General features: G+C 40.1%; 1 protein-coding gene across 11 annotated transcripts in view; it reads right to left on the bottom strand.

Annotated features, from left to right (window-relative positions):
- The window catches only part of DOCK11 (dedicator of cytokinesis 11), a 193,211-nt gene that overhangs the window by 72,012 nt on the left and 98,857 nt on the right, over nucleotides 1-22,342 (bottom strand). For 10 of the 11 annotated variants that reach the window (XR_002824626.1, XR_002824627.1, XM_023734487.1 and 7 more), the window contains exons 19-28: nucleotides 20,898-20,990; nucleotides 18,611-18,734; nucleotides 15,418-15,539; nucleotides 14,618-14,704; nucleotides 13,680-13,769; nucleotides 5,036-5,154; nucleotides 3,366-3,435; nucleotides 3,160-3,285; nucleotides 1,953-2,024; nucleotides 741-887 (exon numbers count right to left, since the gene is read on the bottom strand). Coding sequence is in view for 9 of the 11 variants with exons in the window: in XM_023734487.1 (XP_023590255.1) it covers nucleotides 741-887; nucleotides 1,953-2,024; nucleotides 3,160-3,285; nucleotides 3,366-3,435; nucleotides 5,036-5,154; nucleotides 13,680-13,769; nucleotides 14,618-14,704; nucleotides 15,418-15,539; nucleotides 18,611-18,734; nucleotides 20,898-20,990 (1,050 nt within the window). In the remaining 2 variants the exon portion in view is untranslated. The remainder of the gene's footprint in view (nucleotides 1-740; nucleotides 888-1,952; nucleotides 2,025-3,159; nucleotides 3,286-3,365; nucleotides 3,436-5,035; nucleotides 5,155-13,679; nucleotides 13,770-14,617; nucleotides 14,705-15,417; nucleotides 15,540-18,610; nucleotides 18,735-20,897; nucleotides 20,991-22,342) is intronic. The other variant, XM_023734486.1, reaches the window with a different exon arrangement.

Below are 22,342 nucleotides of genomic sequence, written 5' to 3'. Positions count from 1 at the left end.
TGAGAATGTGTTCATACATATATATTCTCCATAGTGTCTAGCACATTCCTGTAAAATAGAAGGAACCTAATATGTGATTAATCAACTGTTAATCTCACATCTCATCTTCTCCTTTCAATTCCTACTGCTACTGCCCTAGGTCAGACCCTCACCTGGATTACTGAGGTAGGTTTCCATTCGTTTATTCATTCGTCCAGCAAACACATTGAGAATCAACTGTGTTTGAGACAATGTATTATATTCTAAAAATAATCTCACTGATCAAAAATTAACAATTTTCATTTACGTATATTAGCAACAGATAGACTGGTTACATCAGCAAACAGGTTGCCTTAGTTGAAGAACTGCAAACTCAAAAGCCCACAGGGGTCAGACAAGTGATTTACATGTATAAAGAGAATCAGGGGTCACCAAGAAGTTGTGGGGACTATGGCAAACAAGAAAGTACATGCCCCATCTAAATGAATTCAAATTAAAATATTTTTTAAAACATGTCTGCTGGCCAAGCCACCTATGTGGAACCTCTAATTTAATTAATCAGCCATTTCAGTGGGGAAGAAAATCAGTCAACACTTGGCTGTTTCATTGACTTGATAGACGATTCAGTCAAAAGAGTCTCTCCAGCAGCCTTCTAAACACCTAGCTGAGTCTCTAGAAAGTGGGTCATTTGTTTTCTGGCTTTCAAGACCATAATCAGTGAAGAATCATCCTTTACCACGTTCAGGCTGCCTTTAACTCACCTTGAGGAAACTAGCCAAACTATAATTGACATTTCTGGACTCATCGGGAATCTCTGCATACCGAATAGTCACATGGGGAATGACTGCAAGAAGCAGTGAATGTAAGACATGGTGATATGCCTCGGGAAATCTCTGGCCTCTGGGAAGCTTAAATTAAACAGGCATAGAAAAAAGTCAGAGTTCCAAAAGATCTAAATAAATTGCCATTTTAACTTTCAAATACATTCCATATGTAAGCATATTTTCTAACTGGGGTATATTCTCTCCCCACTTAAAAATGACATCACTAATTCAATGTATACTTTGCTCTAGATCATTACAAGGAACTATCTGGACCTCTAATAATATAATGGACTAAAATTATCAGCACGACCAGGTCCCAACATTGGAATACTATGTTCCTGAGATACAGACATATCCCAGTTTTTCATTCCATTTTTTTCCTAACACAAGAGTATGCATGCACCTCAATTTTAGCAAACCAATTCTAAGAAAATACTAATAAAAAAGACAAATATATATACTTTTTTATTTCAAAAGTCATAGCTTTAGGATTCCCGTAACTAAGGAAGAACATTTCTTTGCACCTTTAAGACAATTTAAAACATCAACTAAGCATGACCACCAGATTTTTGAAAAACATCTATTGCATAAAATACTTTAAACTTTGTACATCACATACAGCTTTCTAAACTAAAGGTTATTTCTGATTTGATACTTGTTCTCATTGCAAATGAATGTTTTCAACAGACATTTTTAAACCACAAGACAAAGGAAAAGCTTCAAAGGTAATGAGTTTTATGTGGCAAACAATTACAGGAAAAAATCTATGAGAAGAGTTTCTGCAAATCGGACTGTAAAATAGCAACTGTCAGACCTAAGATTTATGCAATACATGTATTTTTTTTTTTTTATTGCACTTCAGGCGAAGGCCCACAGAACAAATAGCCCCCCACGAAACAGTAGCACACACACTGTTCCATGACATCGGTCAACAACCCCACAACATGTCAACCCTCTAACCTCTCAACCCTTCTTTCTGGTGAAAATACACACAGCCAAAGACACACCTTCCCAATACATGTATTTTTTAAATAAGTAAAGTTGAAAAAGCTAAGGGCTGAGTCCTTAAATATAAGTGGATTTGCGTATCATGGCTGTCTGTAAGATTAGCTTTCTTTGTCCATGTTAACTATTTTTGAGTCTACTTACCTTAATTTTATTCTCTTCCAACAAGTATGTGGCCATAGACTTTGCAATAATTTCAAAGAAAAACCACGAGTACTAAAATAAACAAAACAAATCTTTAATAGTTACCCAAATCTTTGAAGCGTAGCAAAGTTTGACAAATCAATATGGATTTTGTTTCTGAACTTTAATAGCATTTTAAAGTGAGTTAAATTCACTTCCAAATTCAGACAGAATACTTACAAATTGTTTTAGAGGAATGTAATATGGTGTACCTCAGGGTGATATACACAGGGCATGTGGTGTGAATGTCTGCCCCAGTATGGAGGGATTATTTTATCACTGACATTGTTTAGAATTGCTACCATGTGATGATAATAAAGAAGAGTCCAATTTTTAGTTGATTTTATCGTTGCTTTTAAATTCTCTACAGACAATGAATCTTATTACTGCCTGTAGTCAGCAATGGATCAAATCCAACTCTTGGTATAACAGTGGGGCCAGCCTAAGTAATGCAGGTGTTTACCCACATAGCGTGATTTGAAGGGTGCAGAGAAGCCTCAAGCAGATACATACTAAGATCCGGGAAATACCAGCATAAAGAACAGAAATAGTAAAAGCACGACAGTATTAACAGCTACCATTTATTGAGTGCCTGCTATGTGCCAGAAACTGTGTTAAGTACTTTACTTCTATTTAAGAAATGAAACATTGGAGGATCAGTTGTTGTTGATGTGTGCTGTCAAGTCGATTCTGATTCATAGTAACCCTATATGATAGAGTAGAACTGCCCCATATGGCTTCCTAGGCTGTAATTATTATGGGAGCACATCGCCAGGTCTTTTCTCCTGCGGGGCTGCTGGGTGGGCTCGAACCACTGAACTTTTGGTTAGCAGCCGACCACTTAACCACTGCACGGCCAGGGCTCCTTTGAAGGCTCAGAGAGGATAAATAACTGGCCCGAGATACCAAACTAGTATGTGGCAGATCCAGGACTCAAATCCAGGGATATCTGATCCAAAATTCTTTCTACTACACACTTGATTGGAAGCAGAGGGTGGGGAGGTTGGAGAAGACTGTGGAGGACTTTAGGAAAAAGGATGCATGGGAAAAGTGGTGGGGAGAGGGAGGGTCACAGGAGGAAATGATGAACGACCAAAACTAAAATGGGAGGGTATCTCACGAGTCTATCTATGGCTGCTTCCGTTCCCCATGTGTCCCATTTCCTTACCTTTAGCAGTTTGTTTATTGATAAAAAATCTGCAGACTGCTTCAGTATTGCTATCATCGTAGTAGCCAGGGTTTCATGTATCAGCTGGGCCTGAGGAGCACTGGGTTTTTCAGGTCGGAAGCTATACTACAAACAAAGAAAATGAACCGTGAAACCAAATTTTCCCATGAAATTAATTGCTCAGAAAGAAAGCTTACTTCACAAACCTTTATGAAGGATCTTAAATAGTTATCCAAGCCTTCTTCATGGCACTTTGATACAATATGTAAGAGAACCCTGAAACAACATTCACAAAGTCAGCGTACCATGCAACAATTAAACCATAGTTTGACTGTTAAAAAAGATCATCATTTCCAACCCCCTAAGAATATCTAACACTGCTTGAATATTAAAAAGTAAAATAATTCCCTAAGATGTAATGGCAGTGTGGGTCTAACAGAAAGATTTCTGCATCTAATATGCTCAGGACCTTGTAAAATACATTTCCTGATTCAAAAGGATACCTGAATTTGGCAACTCAGAGGTTGCCTTTCCTTTCTAGGTCGCTGTATACATTGTAAGTATGGTCACAGCCACTATGGGCGAAAAGACTTTGGGTACAAGCAATGTTGAAATCCCCTCTAGTGAGGATAGAAGGAAAAGAATAGAAATATAAACAGAAAAGCATGTCAACAGATGAGAAAAGGGGAGAGACATGGTAGGTATAATGAATGACATGAACTAAACTTGGAGGTAAATATAAAAGTCACCGTAAGTTTTAAAGTTAAGAGACTTAGCAATGCTTCCTAAACATTAGGGTGCAGCACAATCACCTGCAGGGTTTGTGACTAGATTGCTCGGCTTTCTATCCAGAGTTTCTGATTTTGTAGGTCTGGGACAAGTTCAATAATTAGCACCGTTAATAAGTTCCCAGGTAGTCTGGGAACCACGCTCAGAGAACCACTGAACTAGCCAACACGCTGCTGTTGAGTCGATTCCGACTCATAGTGACCCTATAGGACAGAGTAAAACTGTCCCATAGGGTTTCCTAGGAGTGGCTGGTGGATTTTAACTGTGGGTAGGTTGAGGCCTGGTGGCAGAGGCTGTAGCAGCAGCAGAAGCAGCAAAGCCAGAAACATCCAGCATTCAGCTCACAATTTCTTTGAAGTCTTCTGGTTTAATTTCAAAATTCAGGTGCAACCTGCGTTCTACTCTATAATATATCCGCGTTTGTTTTCATATAAAAATAATACTCCCTTGTTCTTTTATGTAAACGTTGATGGTTTAGGGCTGCTCTGTCCAATATGAGAGCCAATAGCCACATGCAGTTAACCTAAACTAAAATTACATTAAAACTGAATACAATTAAAAACTCAGTTCCTCAGTTGCATTGAACACATTTCAAGTACTCAACAGCTAAATGTTGCTAGTGGCTACCACACTGGACACTTCCATCATGACAGAACATTTCCATCATCACGGAAACTTCTATTGGGTATCACTAGTCTAAGGCAATGATTCTAAAACTCTGTTGCATTATGGAATCACCTGGGAAACATGAAAAAATACCAGTGCCCGAGTTCCACCCCAGAGATTGTGATTTAATTTGTATGAAGTATGGTCCAGACATAGACATGTTTAAAAACTCCCCAGGTGATTCTAATGTGCAATAAACATTAAAAACCCTTGGTTCTAAATACATCGAGTTTATCCTATGGCTTCTGGTACCATTTATCCCTGGGGATACAAATCCCCCAGTCTGAGAAGCATGAAAGTAGAGAAAGCTGAAATTAGATTTCTAACTTTTAGGTTATCATTTGGAAGTTAAATTTATATTCAAAATGAAGAAACTCAAAAGAAAACAAAACTTGCTTCTGTTTATAACACCAAAACTCACATGGTACAGTTGATAGGAACGTCATCTTCATGGGTCATATTTGTGAGAACTCGGAAGAGTTGCATAAGAATAACAGGTAGAAACTGTATCATGACTTGGATCTCCATGGCATGCAAACACTAAAATAAGTCATTATTAGTTATGAAAAGAAACAGATATACAATTTACAAATGTGAAACACAACAAAAAATTAAGTAATGAAAACTATATTCGCTAGAATACAAGCTCACTAGAATGTGAACTCGATGAGACAGAAGACTTTGTCTTATTAATTACTTATCCACACCTCTATTTTTTGCACTCAGATTTTAGTAGTTTATTTAATCTTTAATTAATACTTTACCTAAGATAACAAGTACAACTGGGATAAACAAGTTTTGGAGTAAACAACTGACACTTGATAAATGAAATGAACACTCAGTTGTGGTAGTTGGGGTGGGAGGAGGAGACGAGTTTGGAGGTACCGGAGACTAGTCTACTGGCCCCCAGCATTCAGTGAGTTTTCCGAAGGGAATGTAAGCCATCAGTTGATCTGGTGAGAAACAGGATTCAGTAAACAGTGCTCCTATATATAACTGGCCTTACACCAACACCATCTACAAAACTGAGGCAGTTCTGACACTACTGCAAGAAACCAAGAGACCTGCATAATTAGAAAAACATACCTTGCTCATGGATAGGTACACTCAACATTGTGAAAACGTCAATTCTACCCAAAGCTATCTACACACACAACACAATCCCGATCCAAACTCCAGCTGCATTTTTTAATGAGATAGAGAAACAAATCACCAACTTCAAATGGAAAGGGAAGAGGCCCCGGATAAGTGAAGCATTACTCAAGAAGAAGAACAAAGTGGGAGGCCTCACACTACCTGATTTTAGAAACTACTATACTGCAACGGTAGTCAAAACAGCCTGGTACTGGTACAACAACAGACACATAGACCAATGGAACAGAATTGAGAATCCAGACATAAATTCATCCACCTATGAGCAGCTGTTATTTGACAAAGACCCAAAAGTCTGTTAATTGGGGAAAAGACAGTCTCGTTAACAAATGGTGCTGGCGTAACTGGATATCCATCTGCAAAAAGCTGAAACAAGACCCACACCTCACACCATGCACAAAAACTAACTCAAAATGGATCAAAGACTTAAATATAAAATCGAAAACAATAAAGATCATGGAAGAAAAAATAGGGACAATGCTAGGAGCCATAATATATGGCATAAACACAATACGAACCATAAGTAACAATGCACAAGCTCCAGAAGAGAGACTACATAAATGGGAGCTCCTAAAAATCAAACACTTATGCTCATCAAAAGACTTCACGAAAGAGTCAAAAGACAACCTATAGACTGGCAAAAAATCTGTGGTTAGGACAAACCTGATCAGCGTCTAATCTCCAAAATCTACAAGACACTGCAAACCCTCAACAACAAAAAGACAAATAACCCAATTTAAAAATGGGCAAAGGATATGAACAGGCACTTCACCAAAGAAGACATTCAGGCAGCTAACAGACACATGAAGAAACGCTCATGATCATTAGACATTAGAGAAATGCGGATCAAAACTACAATGAGATATCATCTCAACCCACGAAGTCTAGCATTAAGCCAAAAAACACAGAATAATAAATGTTGGAGAGGTTGTGGAGAGACTGGAACACTTATGCATCGTTGGTGGGAATGTAAAATGGTACAACCATTTTGGAAATCAATTTGGCGCTTCCCTAAAAAGCTAGAAATAGAAGTACCATACGATCCAGCTATCCCGCTCCTTGGAATATATCCTAGAGAAATAAGAGCCGTCACACAAAAAGATACATGCACACCCATGTTCATTGCAGCACTGTTCACAAATGCAAAAAGACAGAAACAACCTAGGTGCCCATCAACAGACAGATGGATAAATAAATTATGGTATATTCGCACAATGGAATACTACACAATGATAAAGAACAACGATGAAGCTGTGAAACATAACACGGACGAAGCTGGAGGGCATTATGCTGAGTGAATTTAGTCAGTCATAGAAGGGCAAATACTGTATAAGACCACTAGTATAAGAACTCAAGGTTTAAATACAGAAGAAAACATTCTTTGATGGTTACGAGGGTGGGGAGGGAGGGTGAGGGCTATTTACTAACTAGATACTAGATAAAAATTATCTTAGGTGAAGGGAAGGACAGCACACACTACAGGGGAAGTCAGCACAACTGGACTAAACCAAAAGCTAGGAAGCTTCCTGAATACAATCAGACACTTTGAGGTATAGAGTAGCAGGGGTAGGGGTCTGGGGACCATGCTTTCAAGGGACATCTAGGTCAGTTGGCATAACAAAGCTTATTAAGAAAATGTTCTGCATCCTACTTTGGTGAGTGGCGTCTGGGGTCTTAAAAGCTTGCCAAGCGGCCATCTAAGATGCATCAATTGGTCCCAACCACCTAGAGTAAAGGAGAATGAAGAACACCAAAGACACAAGGAAAGTATCAGCCCAAGAGACAGAAAGGGCCACGTAAACCAGAGACTTCATCAGCCTGAGACCAGAACTAGATGGTGCCCCGGTACCACCAATGACCACCCTGACAGGGAACACAACAGAGAATCCCAGATGGAGCAGGAGAAAGGTGGGGTGCAGAACTCAAATTCTAGTAAAAAGACCAGACTTAATGGTCTGACTAAGTCTGGAGGAACCCAGGAAAGCATGGCCCTCAGACCCTCTGTAGGCCCAGAACTAAAACAATTTCCGCGGCCAACTCTTGAGACAAAGATAGGGCTGGACTGTGGGACATAAAGTGTGCTTCTTAGCTTTAGTAGATACAAGAGACTAAACAGGCAGCTTCTGTCCAATGTGAGATGGGAAGGCAGAGAGGGCTAGGTGCTGGTTGAATGGACATGGGGAATCAGGGGTGGAAAGGAGGAGTGTGCTGTCACAGTATGGGGAGAGCAATTAGAGTCACATAACAATGTATCTATAAATTTTTGTATGGGGAAAAAAACTGAGGCAGTTCTTAACATTCTAACATCCTCATAACACACTGCTTCAAAATGCTCACATTGTCTCTACTGATAGGTGTGTGATTAACATCAAAAAGGAGAACTGTGTTCATAAACACATAGAGATGATACAAACAGCAGAATTTATAAAAAATGCCTCTTCTTTCTTTCCTTCTTATTCATTCATTTAACCAACCAGCCAACCAAACAAACCCTGCTAAGCACCTTCTACATGCAATTCAATATATGGCGCCATGGGAAATAGATGTATAAGACAAGTCCCTACAGTTAATAAGCTCCTGAGTTATTTTTCACAATCTCTCTTACTTTTGACCCATATTTCCATCCCTACTGCCAACACTCCCAGGATTCTATCATATATATGCTAATTTTCCCGAAAATGCCCTCTTAGATTTCTGTGCAGCCTCTCTTCAATCACATGGCAAGAGGCAAGATACCTAGCTCAAGGAACTTAGTCTACCCTTGAAACTTTCCCTTCCTTTTGCCCCCTCTCTTCTATCCTTACTGCCATCACACCTTTTCACGGTCCTCTGATCTATAATCAAAGTAGTCTAATACTGTACATCTCTGTACAGTTGCCCTTTGCTTCCAATACATCGACCTCCGAGGTCCAAATTCATCTCCCTGAAACACTGGTTACATTAGAGTGCCTCCTACCAAGGTTTTTTGTTGCCTCCCAATTACCCAGGGCAGTGGTTCTCAACTAGGGGCCATTTTGCTCCCACCCCCCATCCTTGCACACATTTCACAATATCTGGAGACATTTCTGGTTCTCAAAAGTGGGGGAGAGGGGTGCTATTGTTGCTGGGATGCTGCTAAATATCATACAATGCACAAGACAGTTCCCTAAAATGAAACATTGTTGCCCAAAATGTCAATAACACTAAGGTTGAGAAACCCTGACCCAGGGCATTAAGTCCAAGTTACTTAAGACTCAACATACGTTTTCAGCCTTAACCCTCATAATTGTTCTTCACAAGGCCAAAACTGGTATTTTCACTGCTCCTTAAATAAATATATATGTATTATACGCATTCCTACATTTGTGCCTTTGTTTACAGTTTAGCCAAATCTTAGCCTCTCTTCCAAGTCAATTTCAAACCCCGCTCAGTGAAGTCTTACTCATTCAAACAAAGTTGTACTGAATGAGCTGCCAACGTGTCAAGCGCATCAAAGAGACGTGGTTCCTACCATCAAGCAGTTTACAGTGAGGAAAAAGGCACAGGACAAAATCAAACATCAGTAAAGGGTACGACAGTGTTATGTACAAAATGGCCAAAGGAAGAAGCAACTAAGTCTGCAAGTGAGTAGGAGACGTCAGATAAGGCTTTGGAGAGAAGGTTAAAGGATAGGTAGGATAATGCCAGGTAGAAAAGAAAGATGGGCATTCCACACAGACTTGATCTCTCTGCTGCCAGTATTGCTCTGCTATAATTCATTCTCAACACAGCAGCCAGAGTGTTCTTTTTTTTTTTTAAATGTAAATTGGATAATGCCATTTTCACCTTGTTAAAAGCCAAATGAAACAAACCAACAACAAAAAACTGTCAAGGGCTTCCCAGGCCTACATGTACCCTGTCTACCTCTCCAAACTCACCTCATGCCATTTCCCACCCCCCACTGTGCTCTAGCTACATGGTCTTTTTTTCTGACCTTCAAACCTATCATGTTTATTACCATCTCAAGGTGTTTGCACCTGCTGCAATCCCGTTATCCTTTCACGCAGCTTTATCACCTGTGGCTGTCTTCCTCTCATCACTTTCTTTTCAGCTTAAAATGCCATCTCCTCACACAGGCCTTCCGTGACACCTCTATCTAGAATGCACCCCCCGTCGTGTTAGAGCCCATTAGCCTGTTGTATTTTCTTCACAGCACTCAGCTCTATCTAAAATTACCTATTTATTATCTGTCTACCACAGCAAGAGAAGATACGTTGTCTAAATTTTCCCCCATTATATTCCCAGCACCCAGAACAATGTCTAGCCTATAGCAGGTGCTGAAAATAAACATTTGGTGAATGACTGAATAAATTAATAAAATAAGGAACCAAGCCATAAAAGACAGACAGGAACCCTCTCGCCTACAGTGGTTCCTCAGTTCACCAAGCCCTTAGCACTTCTAGTCTATATCACACATTTGACTTTTAATCATATATTGCTTTGGAAAATCGTTTGTATTGTGCTTATGTTTCCATTTAACTTATGTGTGTCCTGTCTCTCCCATTAGGTTGTAAGATCCCTGTGGACAACGACCCTAAGATAGCCTTCTCCTCAGGAATATAAGAAAATAGTAAATACATAATAAGAACTCAACAAATAGATATTAAATTAACTGATGAAACAATGTCATTTATACGGACAATAGATAACAAGGTTTGGGTAGAAAGAACATAGGATTAGGAGCCAAGAGACACATGTCACAGGCTCAGCTCAGCTCTGCTACTAACCAGCTGAATGACCACAGGCAAGTCATGTTTCCTTGGGCTTCAGTTTCCTCTTCTGTAAAGATCTCTAGAATCCCTTACACAGCACTAATATTCCATACAAGAGCTTGACTATTTCTGTAACCATTATGGCATTTCACTCTCTGCCACTAGAGGGCAAGCGTAGGTCATACAACTATCAGAAATTGCACAGCCTTAAAACGCAAATATGAGTAATTTTTTTTGTTTTAGGAATATCAGTATATGAAAATGATGTTCTGTTCTATTCCACTCTGTTAAAACTTTTACAAAGCTTCCCATTGGAAGTAAAAGCCAAGGAACTTAATAGAAAGAGCATTCACACGTACAGCTGAAGTCTCCTAGACATCACTGGGGAAAGGATTTGAAAGTTAGATGGTCATTATACTTACAATTAATGGTAAATGGTCTCGGGGAACATCTAGCTCAATTGGTATAACATAGTTTATAAAGAAAATGTCCTACATTCTACTTTGGTGAGTAGCGTCTGGGGTCTTAAAAGCTTGTGAGGGGCCATCTAAGATACTCCACTGGTCTCACCCCGTTGGGAGCAAGGAAGAATGAAGAAAACCAAAGACACAAGGGAAAGATTAGTCCGAAGGACTAACAAACCACAACTACCACAACCTCCACCAGACAGCACCACTAGATGGTGCCTGGCTACCACCACTGACTGCTCTGACAGGGATCACAACAGAGGGCCCCAGATAGAGCTAGAGAAAAATGTAGAACAAAATTCAAATTCTCAAAAAAAAAAAAAAAAATCAGACTTACTGATCTGACAGAGACTGGAGAAGCCCCTAGAGTATGGCCCCCAGACACTCTTTTAACTCAGTAATGAAGTCACCCCTGAGGTTCACCCTTCAGCCAAAGATTTGACAGGTTCATAAAATAAAACGAGACTAAAGGGACATACCAGCCCAGGACTAAAGAGGCACACCAGCCCAGGACTAAACGGGCACACCAGCCCAGGGGCAAGGACTAGAAAGCAGGAGGGGACAGGAAAGCTGGTAACAGGAAACCCACGGTCAAGAAGGGGAGAGTGTTGACATATGCAGTTGTTAACCAATGTCACAGAACAATATATGTACTGTTTAATGAGAAGCTAGTTTGTTCTGTAAACCTTCATCTAAAGTACAATAATAAAAAAAAATTAATCGTAATTAAAGGAGCCCTCATGGCTCAATGGTTGAGCACTGGGCTGCTAAATGAAAGGCTGGCAGTTTGAACCACTCAGCTCTGTGGGAGAAAGACCTGGCCATCTGTTCCCGTAAAGATTTATCCCTAGAAAACCCTATGGAAAAGTTCTACTCTGTCACATGAGCTTGCTATGAGTCGAAATGGACTTGACGGCGCACAACAACAACGGTAGTTGAGAATAATAGCTGCCGTTTACTGACTGACTCCCTGCTTTCTCCCTTGCCTTCCAACCATATATTTCTGTATGGTAGGCAGAATGATACTTTTAGAACCAAAGTCAGATCACATCACTCCTCTGTTCAGAGCCCTGCAAGGCTTCCATCTCACTTGGGGTACAATTCAAATTCCCTACCATAGCTTATGAGGCCCTACTCAACTAACTCTCCAACATAATACCCTACCACTCTGTGCTCCCGTCATACTGGAATTCTTTGCTTTTCCTTGAATGCACCAAGCAAGCTCCTCTAGGCTTTTGTATTGGCTGTGCTTGCTGTCCCCAGCTCTTCCCCAAGAAATCTACCTTATTTCTTTTAAGGCCTCTTCTCAATCATCTTATCAGAGGGGCTTCTCCGTCTATTTTATCTAAATAAGGGACCCCTCTTATCACTCCCTATTCCCTCTAACTCTGTTTTTCCTTCATTGCATTTATTATCTCTTGACCTATCATATTTCTTCATCTATTTGTTTACTGTTCCTCTGCCCCCACAAGAAAGTAAGCTCCTTGACAAGAGGGATGTTATTTGTTTTTTCCCTTATACTCCCAATGCTTAGAACAATTCCTGGCCCATAGAGACACTCAATAAATAAGGGTTGAATTAATGAATAATTACAATATGGTGAATACCCTATCACATTTAATCCTCCCAACCACCCTATAAGATGAGTATTGTTGTTATCCCCCATTTGACAGATTAGAAAAATAAAGGATTGGAGAAGGTACATAACCTGGCCAAACTCAATCAGAGAGCTAGTAGTTGACATATCTGGGACAGAAACTCAATCTATGATTCCAGAACACATACAGTTTATCTAAGGTCATACTACCTTTCTGAAAGAAATGACCAAGTAATAGTATATGTCTAAAGGGAAATGTTGTAAAGGCTTCCTTCAAAATCAAAATTCCTCAGATGTGCCATAGCTAACGTTCTAAAAGAACAATCAACGGAAGAGAGCTGCCATCAGCTAAGTCCTCTGATGTGCACTTCAGTCTTAGCACACACGGAATAAATGTAGTCTTAGATCCTCTGTAACCCGTTATCACTGAGTCGATTCAGACTCCTAGCAACCCTGTAGGACAGGGTAGAACTGCCCCACAAGGTTTCCGAGTCTGTGATCTTTATGGAAGCAGACTGCCACATCTTTCTCCCGTGGAACAGCTGGTGGGTTCGAACCACTGACCTTTAAGTTAGCAGCTAAATGGTTAACCAGTGTGCCACCAGGGTTCCTTAGATTCTCTATACAGTTGATAAAATATGGTATTCCTTAAGACTCTCCCCTATGCAACATGCAGAAAATATGTTTCTTTTTCTCTTTAGCGGACCCTTTTGATAATCTCTCACTCATGGACACAGGAGCCTTTTCACAGTTTATTTCAAGCAGAAGTGATTCTGTTTCTCCTGACCCTTTCCCCACTGCATACTGTACCTTTACTGGGCAGTTAGCAGGAAAAGAAAAGACCTGAAAAATCAATTTATGGAACTGAAATAAACATTTTCATGAGATTTTTAAAAATATGTCAAATTCTGGCTAAAACATTTTCTTCCTAATGTAGCAACTCTGCTGTCTGCTTCTAAACAGCCAGTGGATGGAAAAATACATAATAGAAAATGCTCTCTTACGGATACACAGCCAAAAGTATTTTACAGAGTTAGTTTGATATTTTTTCCACATCAAAATGTGCCAACAGAAACTCATGAAAAGCAAACCTTTTGCAGAAAGCTTCTGCTCGTTTACCTTTAAATATTTAATGAGCTCCCCTGGAACTTCTTTAGAGCCTGACTGAATCAGCTGGCAATGACGGAAGAATTTGTGCACATGCAGATCCTGGAACACAGATGGAAACAGCCATAGGAAATTTGCTTCATTACCCACAAATGCAGGCTCTCCTCCTCCCACATCTTGCAAACCTATCTTTCTAGGTATTCCAAAGCCCATACTCGGCAGCAGTAGCTACCAACATATGTGTCCATCTTGCAAAGTCTTCTTGATCACCACATAAAGCAGCAAACCAGGTCAATTTGGCATGGACATTAGCACAACAGGCAGGCTACACTTTATGCCCAAGAAATCAAGCATTCATTTAATTCGTTTTTTGACGAGTATATTCTATGAAGTGGGGCTCCTTCTGTATCTTAACGAGATGAGCAAGAACAGAAGTCTAATGGACAGGTGAAGAAAAAGGACTAGGAGGGAGTTAGTTACCAGAACAATAGTCTCAGGCATTCAATGCCCACCCAGTTTTATCACAGCCGTTCACTGGTGAGTCCAACTATTCTATACAAAATCTATATACACTGATTATCTGGAAAGCATGGACTGTATCAGGAACTGGAATAGTGAAATATGGCTTTTGACCTGGTTCCCTCTATTATCTGTGTGATCTTGGGGAAGTCACCTAGCCTGCCTGAGCCTCAGTTTTTTCATCTATAGAATAGTGATAAACAGCCCCACATCCCTTTCAGAGTTTTGTGAGCCTCATCAGATAATGGGTATACAAAGGATTTTGTAATTTGAAAATAAAATTTAAGGTATTATTCTTATTAACAATATTATTACTAATTAGAAATAACAGGCCACAACTTTTCTAAGGCTGTAGGAATCGACTATAGTCTACCTTAATCAAGAAATATACTTGAGTATTAAAGTTGGAAAATTCAGATGACTCAACTTACTTGAGTGTAAACCGTAGACTCTAAGTGGCTTTTAACTTTTAACAAAGGCTTTGCACCATCTACCCACTTAATATCCACACTGGATTGCTGTGAACAGAAAATATAGACATGAGTTTCTATAATATAGCAATGGATAGATGAACAACATATTAACACCCTTATGCATTTCAACATTTTTTCCAGAAATAAATGTGCTAGTTTCATACGAAGAAATTGTTGGAGAAAATAACCTGCATTTAGAATAAATGTATCCTAAATCATTTTTAATTTCCAATCCTTTGCCTACCAATACCTTCATAAATTACAATAAAAATAGATTAGTAAATACGTGAATCAAAAAACAATTACACACAAAATCTGAGTCCCAATTTTTTTAGAAAAGTATTATTATAATCAACAGACTAAAATTACATGGTCAAACTGTTATAAACGTTTCTAAACACTCTTATCTTCTATACTTATCTTCGTTGTGGACCAGAACTAGTCCTCAGATCACACTTTCAGTAGAACTATCCCCAACTGAAGAGCCCTCTTGGCACAATGGCTAAGCGCTCGGCCGCAAATCAAAAAAGGTCAGTGGTTCAAACCCACCAGCCACTCCATGGGAGAAAAGGCCTGGCAATCTGCTCCCATTAAACCCTATGGGGCAGTTCTACTTTGCCCTATAGGGTCCCTAAGAGTCAGAATCAACTCAATGGCATACAACAACAATATTCTCTGCAATTATCAACTCGATGAACACAATTCCATTTTTTAACATTTAATCATGACTACTCCAACAAATGCAGATATTTTCCTACCCTTCTTGATTCTGCATCATTCAGATTCAAGTAGCCTGGGGGAAGATTGGCTGAAACTGGCAGCTGCTGCTCAAATGTGATGATTCTACCATCCTTCAGCAAAGGTACCCAGGCAAACCCAACTGCCAAGACAATAATCAACCATGAAAAATGAAATAAGTTCAATTAGCTACACAAATGCCTGACTACTGGGGAGTAGGGCAGGGTGGTGATATTCCCAGTACTGGGGAAGGAACAATGGGTTTGGATTGCTTCCTAATTGCAGCCTGGCCACTAAGAAGTTATTCACTCTATTTCCTTGACTATAAAAATAGGAATAACAATACATAGTTAGTCCATCTAATAGACTTAATGAGAGACCAAAGTTAGTTAATATATGAAAACACTTTAAAATTTTTAAAAGTCCATCAATATCATTATCCTTACACTTGGAGAGCTATTTTAAGTAGACTACTTTTTTTTTTTTAAAGGTTCGGTAGTCTCTCATCCATCCTTACACTAAGGGTACAGAGTCTCATATCTGAGACTATCTCAGATAGCAATCACTATGTTCCTGAACTTCTTATGGCAACCCTTGGGGAAGGAGGTATGGAAAATTAAGATCCTAAGTCAAGGTTACATTCTAGATTTATCAAGGCAGTAGGCACCAATGATTTAGTTGGGCAGTTTTCCTGATTACAGAAGGAAGAGGTGTAGTAGGAGAACGAAGCCAGAGTATTCTCTTTATATGACTTTAATCCACTGAGGCCTTTTTCCCAATCTCTCCATTTCTTAACAGTTCTACCCAAAAGAGCCTCTTGGTTGTCTACTAGAAAACTCATCATGTTCTAGCAAAAAAGCCAGAGCCATCTGTGTTGCTCAAGTTGAGTGGTGTCACTATTTCCATTATACAGATTACTCTGGGTTTCAAGTGTTTATAACTCAGCTGTAAAAAAGCCTGCTCTGGACTGAGTTTTGGCACATGCGAGGGGGTGCTTGCTGGCTGGAGAGCACTTTGTAGAGCCACTGCTTTCTGATTCCTTCAAATTCTTTACGTGAGCGTGTGTGAGCCCATGTGTTTATACTGTGAACACAGAAGTCAACACAAATCTGGTTAGAATGTTTTCATTCACATGTTTAATTTGGCAAATCCTTTAATTCTTAAAAGAAGATTAAAATGTTGCATTCTCTTAAGTAGACTAAATGGCTTTCTCAGACTCCGGCGCATGCCTGAAGGGCATCTTCACTAGTACAACTTCAGAAATGGTTTACCCAGACATTTGCTTTTATAAAAAGCAAAGGAAAGTAACTTGGGCGGAAGAACCATTCAAGACGACTCTGTCAGAGTAGCTGAACTGAAAATTTGACAAACGAGAAAAGGTTTCCAGCCCAGAAAATAGGAACATGTTCTTAAGACATTTTTTTCTCATACAATTTTGTAGTGAGATGTAATTCACTTACAAGACAATTCACCCATTTAAACTGTACACTTTAGTGGCTTTTGATGTGTTCACAGAGCTGTGCACCCATCACCGCTATCTAATTCCGGAACCTTTTCATCACCCCTTCCCCCAACAAAAAAAAACCCGAATCTGCTAAGTTACTTCCCATTCCCTCTTTCCCCCAGGCCCCTGGCAACCACTAATATGGAATTGTTTAGGCAACATTTTTGCACTGTAAATTAATCAGAGCATGGCCAAGTGTGTCCCTTAGTGAAAACTCACCTAGAGCTCTTGGAAGCTGTACAGGTACAATGTCAAGCACACCATCTGGCGCAAAGGTGTGAAGCCACTTCAAGGACGGACAGTTAAAAGTGATTAGTGGCACACAGAATAACCACCTCGTGCTCCAAGGAGCATCTTGCGACTTCTGTCTAGGATTTGGATCAGGAAACGTGGTGTTTCCTTCAGTCTTTTCTTGCTCTAACGCACTTGACTCATAATAATAAGGTTGGCCTGATTAATGTTCCTTCAAAGTAGCTCTTACTGGAGTTTATAACACTTCAGTAGTTTCCTATTGCTGACAGAATCAAATAAAATCCAGCCTGGCATTCAAGGCTTTCCACAGTCTGACTCCTCTTTTTCAATCTGACTTCCCATGATTCCTCTTCAAGCACTCTGTGCTCCAGTTGTACTTAACTCTTTGAGGTTTCTTGTACATATCCCTCAATACTCTGCCTTTGTTCAAGTGTCTTCATCCCGGAGTCCCCTACTTTCCTGCCATTATTGCATTATCAAACTCTAACCCACCCTTCAAGGCCTAGCTCAAACATCATCTCCTCCTGGAAGCCTTCCCCAATTCCCGACCACTCTTCCCTTCACCAGCTGAAGTACTAATTTGCTCTTTTCTGAATTCACATACCACCACCTGCTTGGGAACTACCTAACCCTATAGCTAACTCTAACTTTCTACCTATCAAAACCATAGCCTGTATTACAGTTATTTAGGTAGGACTCATTTCTCCTATTAGATCATATGCTCCTAAAGGGGAGATCTGGGTTTCATTTGCCTCTGTATTCTCCAGAGTACCTACTACAATGTCTTGCACATAATAAATATGTAGAAATATTTTCTGAATGAATGAACGAATCCAAGATTGATCCAGGCTAGCCTGGATCTGAATCCCAGGGCATGCTGATGTTTCTATACTGGGTGTGGGGCACCAGTCATGTTCACAGGGCCGTCTATGTTCTCCTGTGGATGCTTCCCACCTCAGTTTATCTAAAGCCTTGCTATGTGGGACCATGACTGTTGCTTCATTACTAAAGCTTATTCAAGTTTGTTAAATCTGTTCTTTTCTCATCAGAACCACACAGCACCCAACTTCCCTCAGGCTTACAGATATCCCCGGCTCTGGGCTCACTTCCCTTTTCCTCAATGAGCAAAACTGGAAAATTCTAGTTGCTGGGCCATTTGACATAAAAGAAATAATAAAAATGTTGCATCGCACTGTGTTTCTCCCTGAGAATGGCAACAGTACTTTACGTTGCTTATAGTAGTCTAAGCACGCTGGCAAGCATCTGGACAGTGCTATTTGGTAGAGATGATGATAAAATGAACATGGAATTCATCTTTCAACAATGAACTTTTTAACTCAGAAGCGCACTTTCTGGTGAGAGGGAGAAGTGGTCTGGAGCTGGATGAAAACAGGGTATATCCTAGACAATTCCATTTCAAGTAACTGTAGAGAGAGGCATTGAAATAGCACTCGTACCTGGAGTTTCAGCCGTTTCCTGCTTTTTGGTTGATCCCTTTGTGTTAATTTCACAACTTACATGATAGAAAGTGAAAAGCAAATGATGCTTCTGATGAAGGTGAATAGGAAGCTCAATCTTAACCTGAAATGACAGGAAAATTATACCTGGGATTTTGCTTTGTTTAAATTGACAAGCTGGACTGTTCAGACATTTCGTTCTGTTTCATGATACTTTTCCCAAAAAACTTCCTAAATGGTAGGCCAAGTGACCAAATAACAGATAGCATTTAAATACATTCCAAATGCTCCTCTGGTCAGCGTCAGTTTGACAGTAATTTTCTCTCCTGGGTTGTGAGGGCTAATTTATAACTTTTGGCCAGAGAGCACAACAGATTCGAGTGGTTTCAACATTGCAGCAGGAGTTTCTAAAACACTGGACCAAAACCACATCCTCACAGCCCAGGGATACTGTGTAACTCAATCTGAGTCCAGCAATGCCAACCTATTTAAAAAGGGCACTGGATTCAAAAGACTACATTTTTCTAAATTATTGTTCTTTTTGCAGGAAAAAAATTAAATCTTTACAAATAAATGTGCAAAAAAGAAGTCAATATGGTATTATGGTGTCCACAAATGACAGCCCATATAGATTTTTTTTCTAGAAGAAAAGAACTTTACTCTTGAGTAAAGAGATAAAAACTGTCACTCATGACATGTGAATTTAATCCTAAAAATCAATGCTTGTATTAAGGTATCTCAAGTGATTTTCTCATCAGAACCTAAACAGATGTTTGGAATACCTGTTGGAAGTATGTAAAAGACAAAATCACAGATATTGATGGTAATACACATGCATGTGCACACAAGTACATGCAAATACACACATACACACTCTGTCTTTCTATTCTGGTCAATATACAGTAAAGAATTGAAAAGCCTGTTCTTTCCAATCCTAAAAACAATGTGGATTACTGACTACATGCTTAAGTTTACTGTAGTGACTGGTGTTGGTTATAGAGATGGACAAATTAAACCACTTGGTGATGGACATCTGGCCTAATTATCATTCACACAAGGCATGGTTTTGGTGTTATAACTAACCTCTGCGGTAGGTATACATTCCTCACAGAACATGCCTATTCACAGCATCCAGACCATCTGGGTATCTAATGCTCTGCTGCACATAAATATGGGCATACTCCCTCCCTGGGTGGCAAAAATGGAAGGTACCACAATGCCCCCTCCTGAAACTAGGGATACACTGGATTAAGAAAGGAATGCATGAGGCCTAAGGCTGGGGTGTAAGGCCTTCATATGACAGCAGGTGGCCTTGAGAAATCATGACAGCAGAGGGAATGGTTTCAGACAAAGCCAGGAATTGAGATGTGAGGTCTGAGAGCAGAATCAGCAGAGCATCTGGCCTGGGATGTACTTTCAGGTTCCATGGAGGCATGAAGACATTGAAAGAAGTCTACAGATTTGGAAAAGCCAGAGACAGATGAGAAATGGCTGTGCCAGAGACACCAAGAGACACACAGAAGCACACAGTGACGTAGAGATAGAGAAGCAGGAAGAAAGAAAGAGAGGCACAAACAGGCCAAACTGACAGACACAGAAGGCAGCAGACTCAGGACAGGAGGTGCAGAGACTAGAAACCGCCCTACCCCCTTTCATCTACTTTGTGCTGAGGGTTTTAGTGCAATCAGCAGAATTCTGATGGCCTAGCTATCTCACTGCATCCCTTGAAGCATTTCAATTACAGAAAAGCTGCTTCCTGCCACACAGGACCACAGGGAGAAAGAGCCAGAAGGGCCTTCAGAATACATCTTCTGAATTTCTTATCTTAAAGCTGAGGAAATGGAGACTCAGAAAGGGGAAGTGACTTGTTCAGGCCACAGGGCCAGTTGTTGTCAAAGTTAGGACTAGAATCCTAGTTTCAGTCTGGTGTTCGTTTCCTACATTGAGCTGGGCTGCTAAACAAAAGGTTGGCAGTTCGAATCCACCAGGCGCTCCTTGGAAACTCTACAGGGTCGCTATGAGTTGGAATCGACTGGATGGCAATGGGTATTTGTTTTTTTTTTAAAATAATATCTCAACTCAGAGTCCCTAAAACTTGGGGGTAAATCTTCCACTGTCATCAAAGCGCACCAAGGAGGCAGTGGCCCTTTACTTTGATGTGACATTTTGTTTTCATAATACAAAACATTCAGGGGTTTAAACTGCAGATAAAATGATGGCAATGATTTGAAGAGAAAAAGAACCACCACCACTGCATTTGATAAATGTCAGAAAAATGTGTTTTTACCTCATCGTAGAACTCTGGATTTTGGCTGTGATGCGAGACAACAGCATATGCCTTTGTGGTAAACACAGATTCTGCAGGTTTTCCATAAATGCACTGCAAAAGAGGGAGACAGAGACACCGCTCTAAACGCACATCGTTAAGTGTGAGGATATGGAACCACATACAGATAGAGGCATCTGTGAGGACAAGGCGACAGCCAAGCCCAGCTGGTTCTCACCAGGAGCCCGTAAATTCAGGATCATTTACAGTCACTCCAAAAGCCACTCCACAGAATGCCTAACTTCACACTGTGGATGCTTTTGAATCGAAGCCATGCAATGCCATCAAAGACATGCAATTCCAAATTAGTTGACAGGAAGAAGCTGAACATTTCTAATCATTTGGAAGAAAGACACTGTCAATACCAGACCTGTGAAGCTTACTTCTTTCATGCTATTTGCATTTCTTAATTTAAGAGGGAATTTCCTTCTCTCCCAGCCACTCAGCAACATTTGCTGAATGCTCACTGAGCAGTGGGCAAGATGAGAAGCTAAAAACAACAACAACAGATAGAAGACATAGTCATTAAAAAAACAAAACCACAAGTTGCTTGGAGTCTATTCCGACTCACAGTGACCCCATTTGTTACAGAGGAGAACGACTCCATAGGATTTTCTTGGCTGTGAACTTTACAGAGGGTTCCTAGGTGGTGTGAATGGTTTGCACTTGACCACTAACCTAAAAGTTAGCAGTCTGGACCCACCCAGCTGCACCCTGGAAGAGAGGCCTGGTGATCTGCTTCCATAAAGATTACAACCAAGAAAACCCTATGGAGCAGTTCTACTCTGTAACACATGGGGTCACCATGAGTTGGAATCAACCTGACAGCAACGGGGTTTAAATATTTATGGAAACAGATTGCCAGGCCTTTCTTCTGTGGCACCGCTAGGATGAGTTCAAATCTCCAACCTTTAGTTTAGTAGCTGAGAGCAAACCATTTGTGCCACGAAGGGACCTTAGACACATCCCTAGCCTAGGAATTAAAAAATTAAAAATTGAATGTCTACTCAGCTCCAGACTGTTCTCTCACTCTATGAGCCACATTAAAAAAAAAAAAAATCACTGGCTTTCTGTTATACCAATATAATAAATGCAGTGCTTTCTATGTGAGTTTTTCACTCGCATAGGCCTAGTAAGCTCAAGGATGAATATGGAGTCAGTACATGAAGGTACTAATTGCCTCATTCTGTTACTTTAGAGCAAGCCTCTTTGGCCAGCTAGGAAATGAAATTGAGACCCCATATGAGTGCATATCCAACTCTCCTGAAATATGGTTATGAATGCAATTTGCAGGAATTGCTGAGAGGTAACCTAAGAATCTTTAAGTATACAAAAGGATATTGCATGGAGCAAAAGAACCAGTTGTTCTCATCTCCACTGAAAGACGAACCAGAGAAAATGCACTT

This window comes from Trichechus manatus, unplaced genomic scaffold, assembly GCF_000243295.1.
Source record: "Trichechus manatus latirostris isolate Lorelei unplaced genomic scaffold, TriManLat1.0 scaffold00068, whole genome shotgun sequence".
NCBI classification, from domain to species: domain Eukaryota; kingdom Metazoa; phylum Chordata; class Mammalia; order Sirenia; family Trichechidae; genus Trichechus; species Trichechus manatus.
Note: the sequence above shows the minus strand (reverse complement) of the source record. Positions and strands in the feature narration are given on the sequence as shown.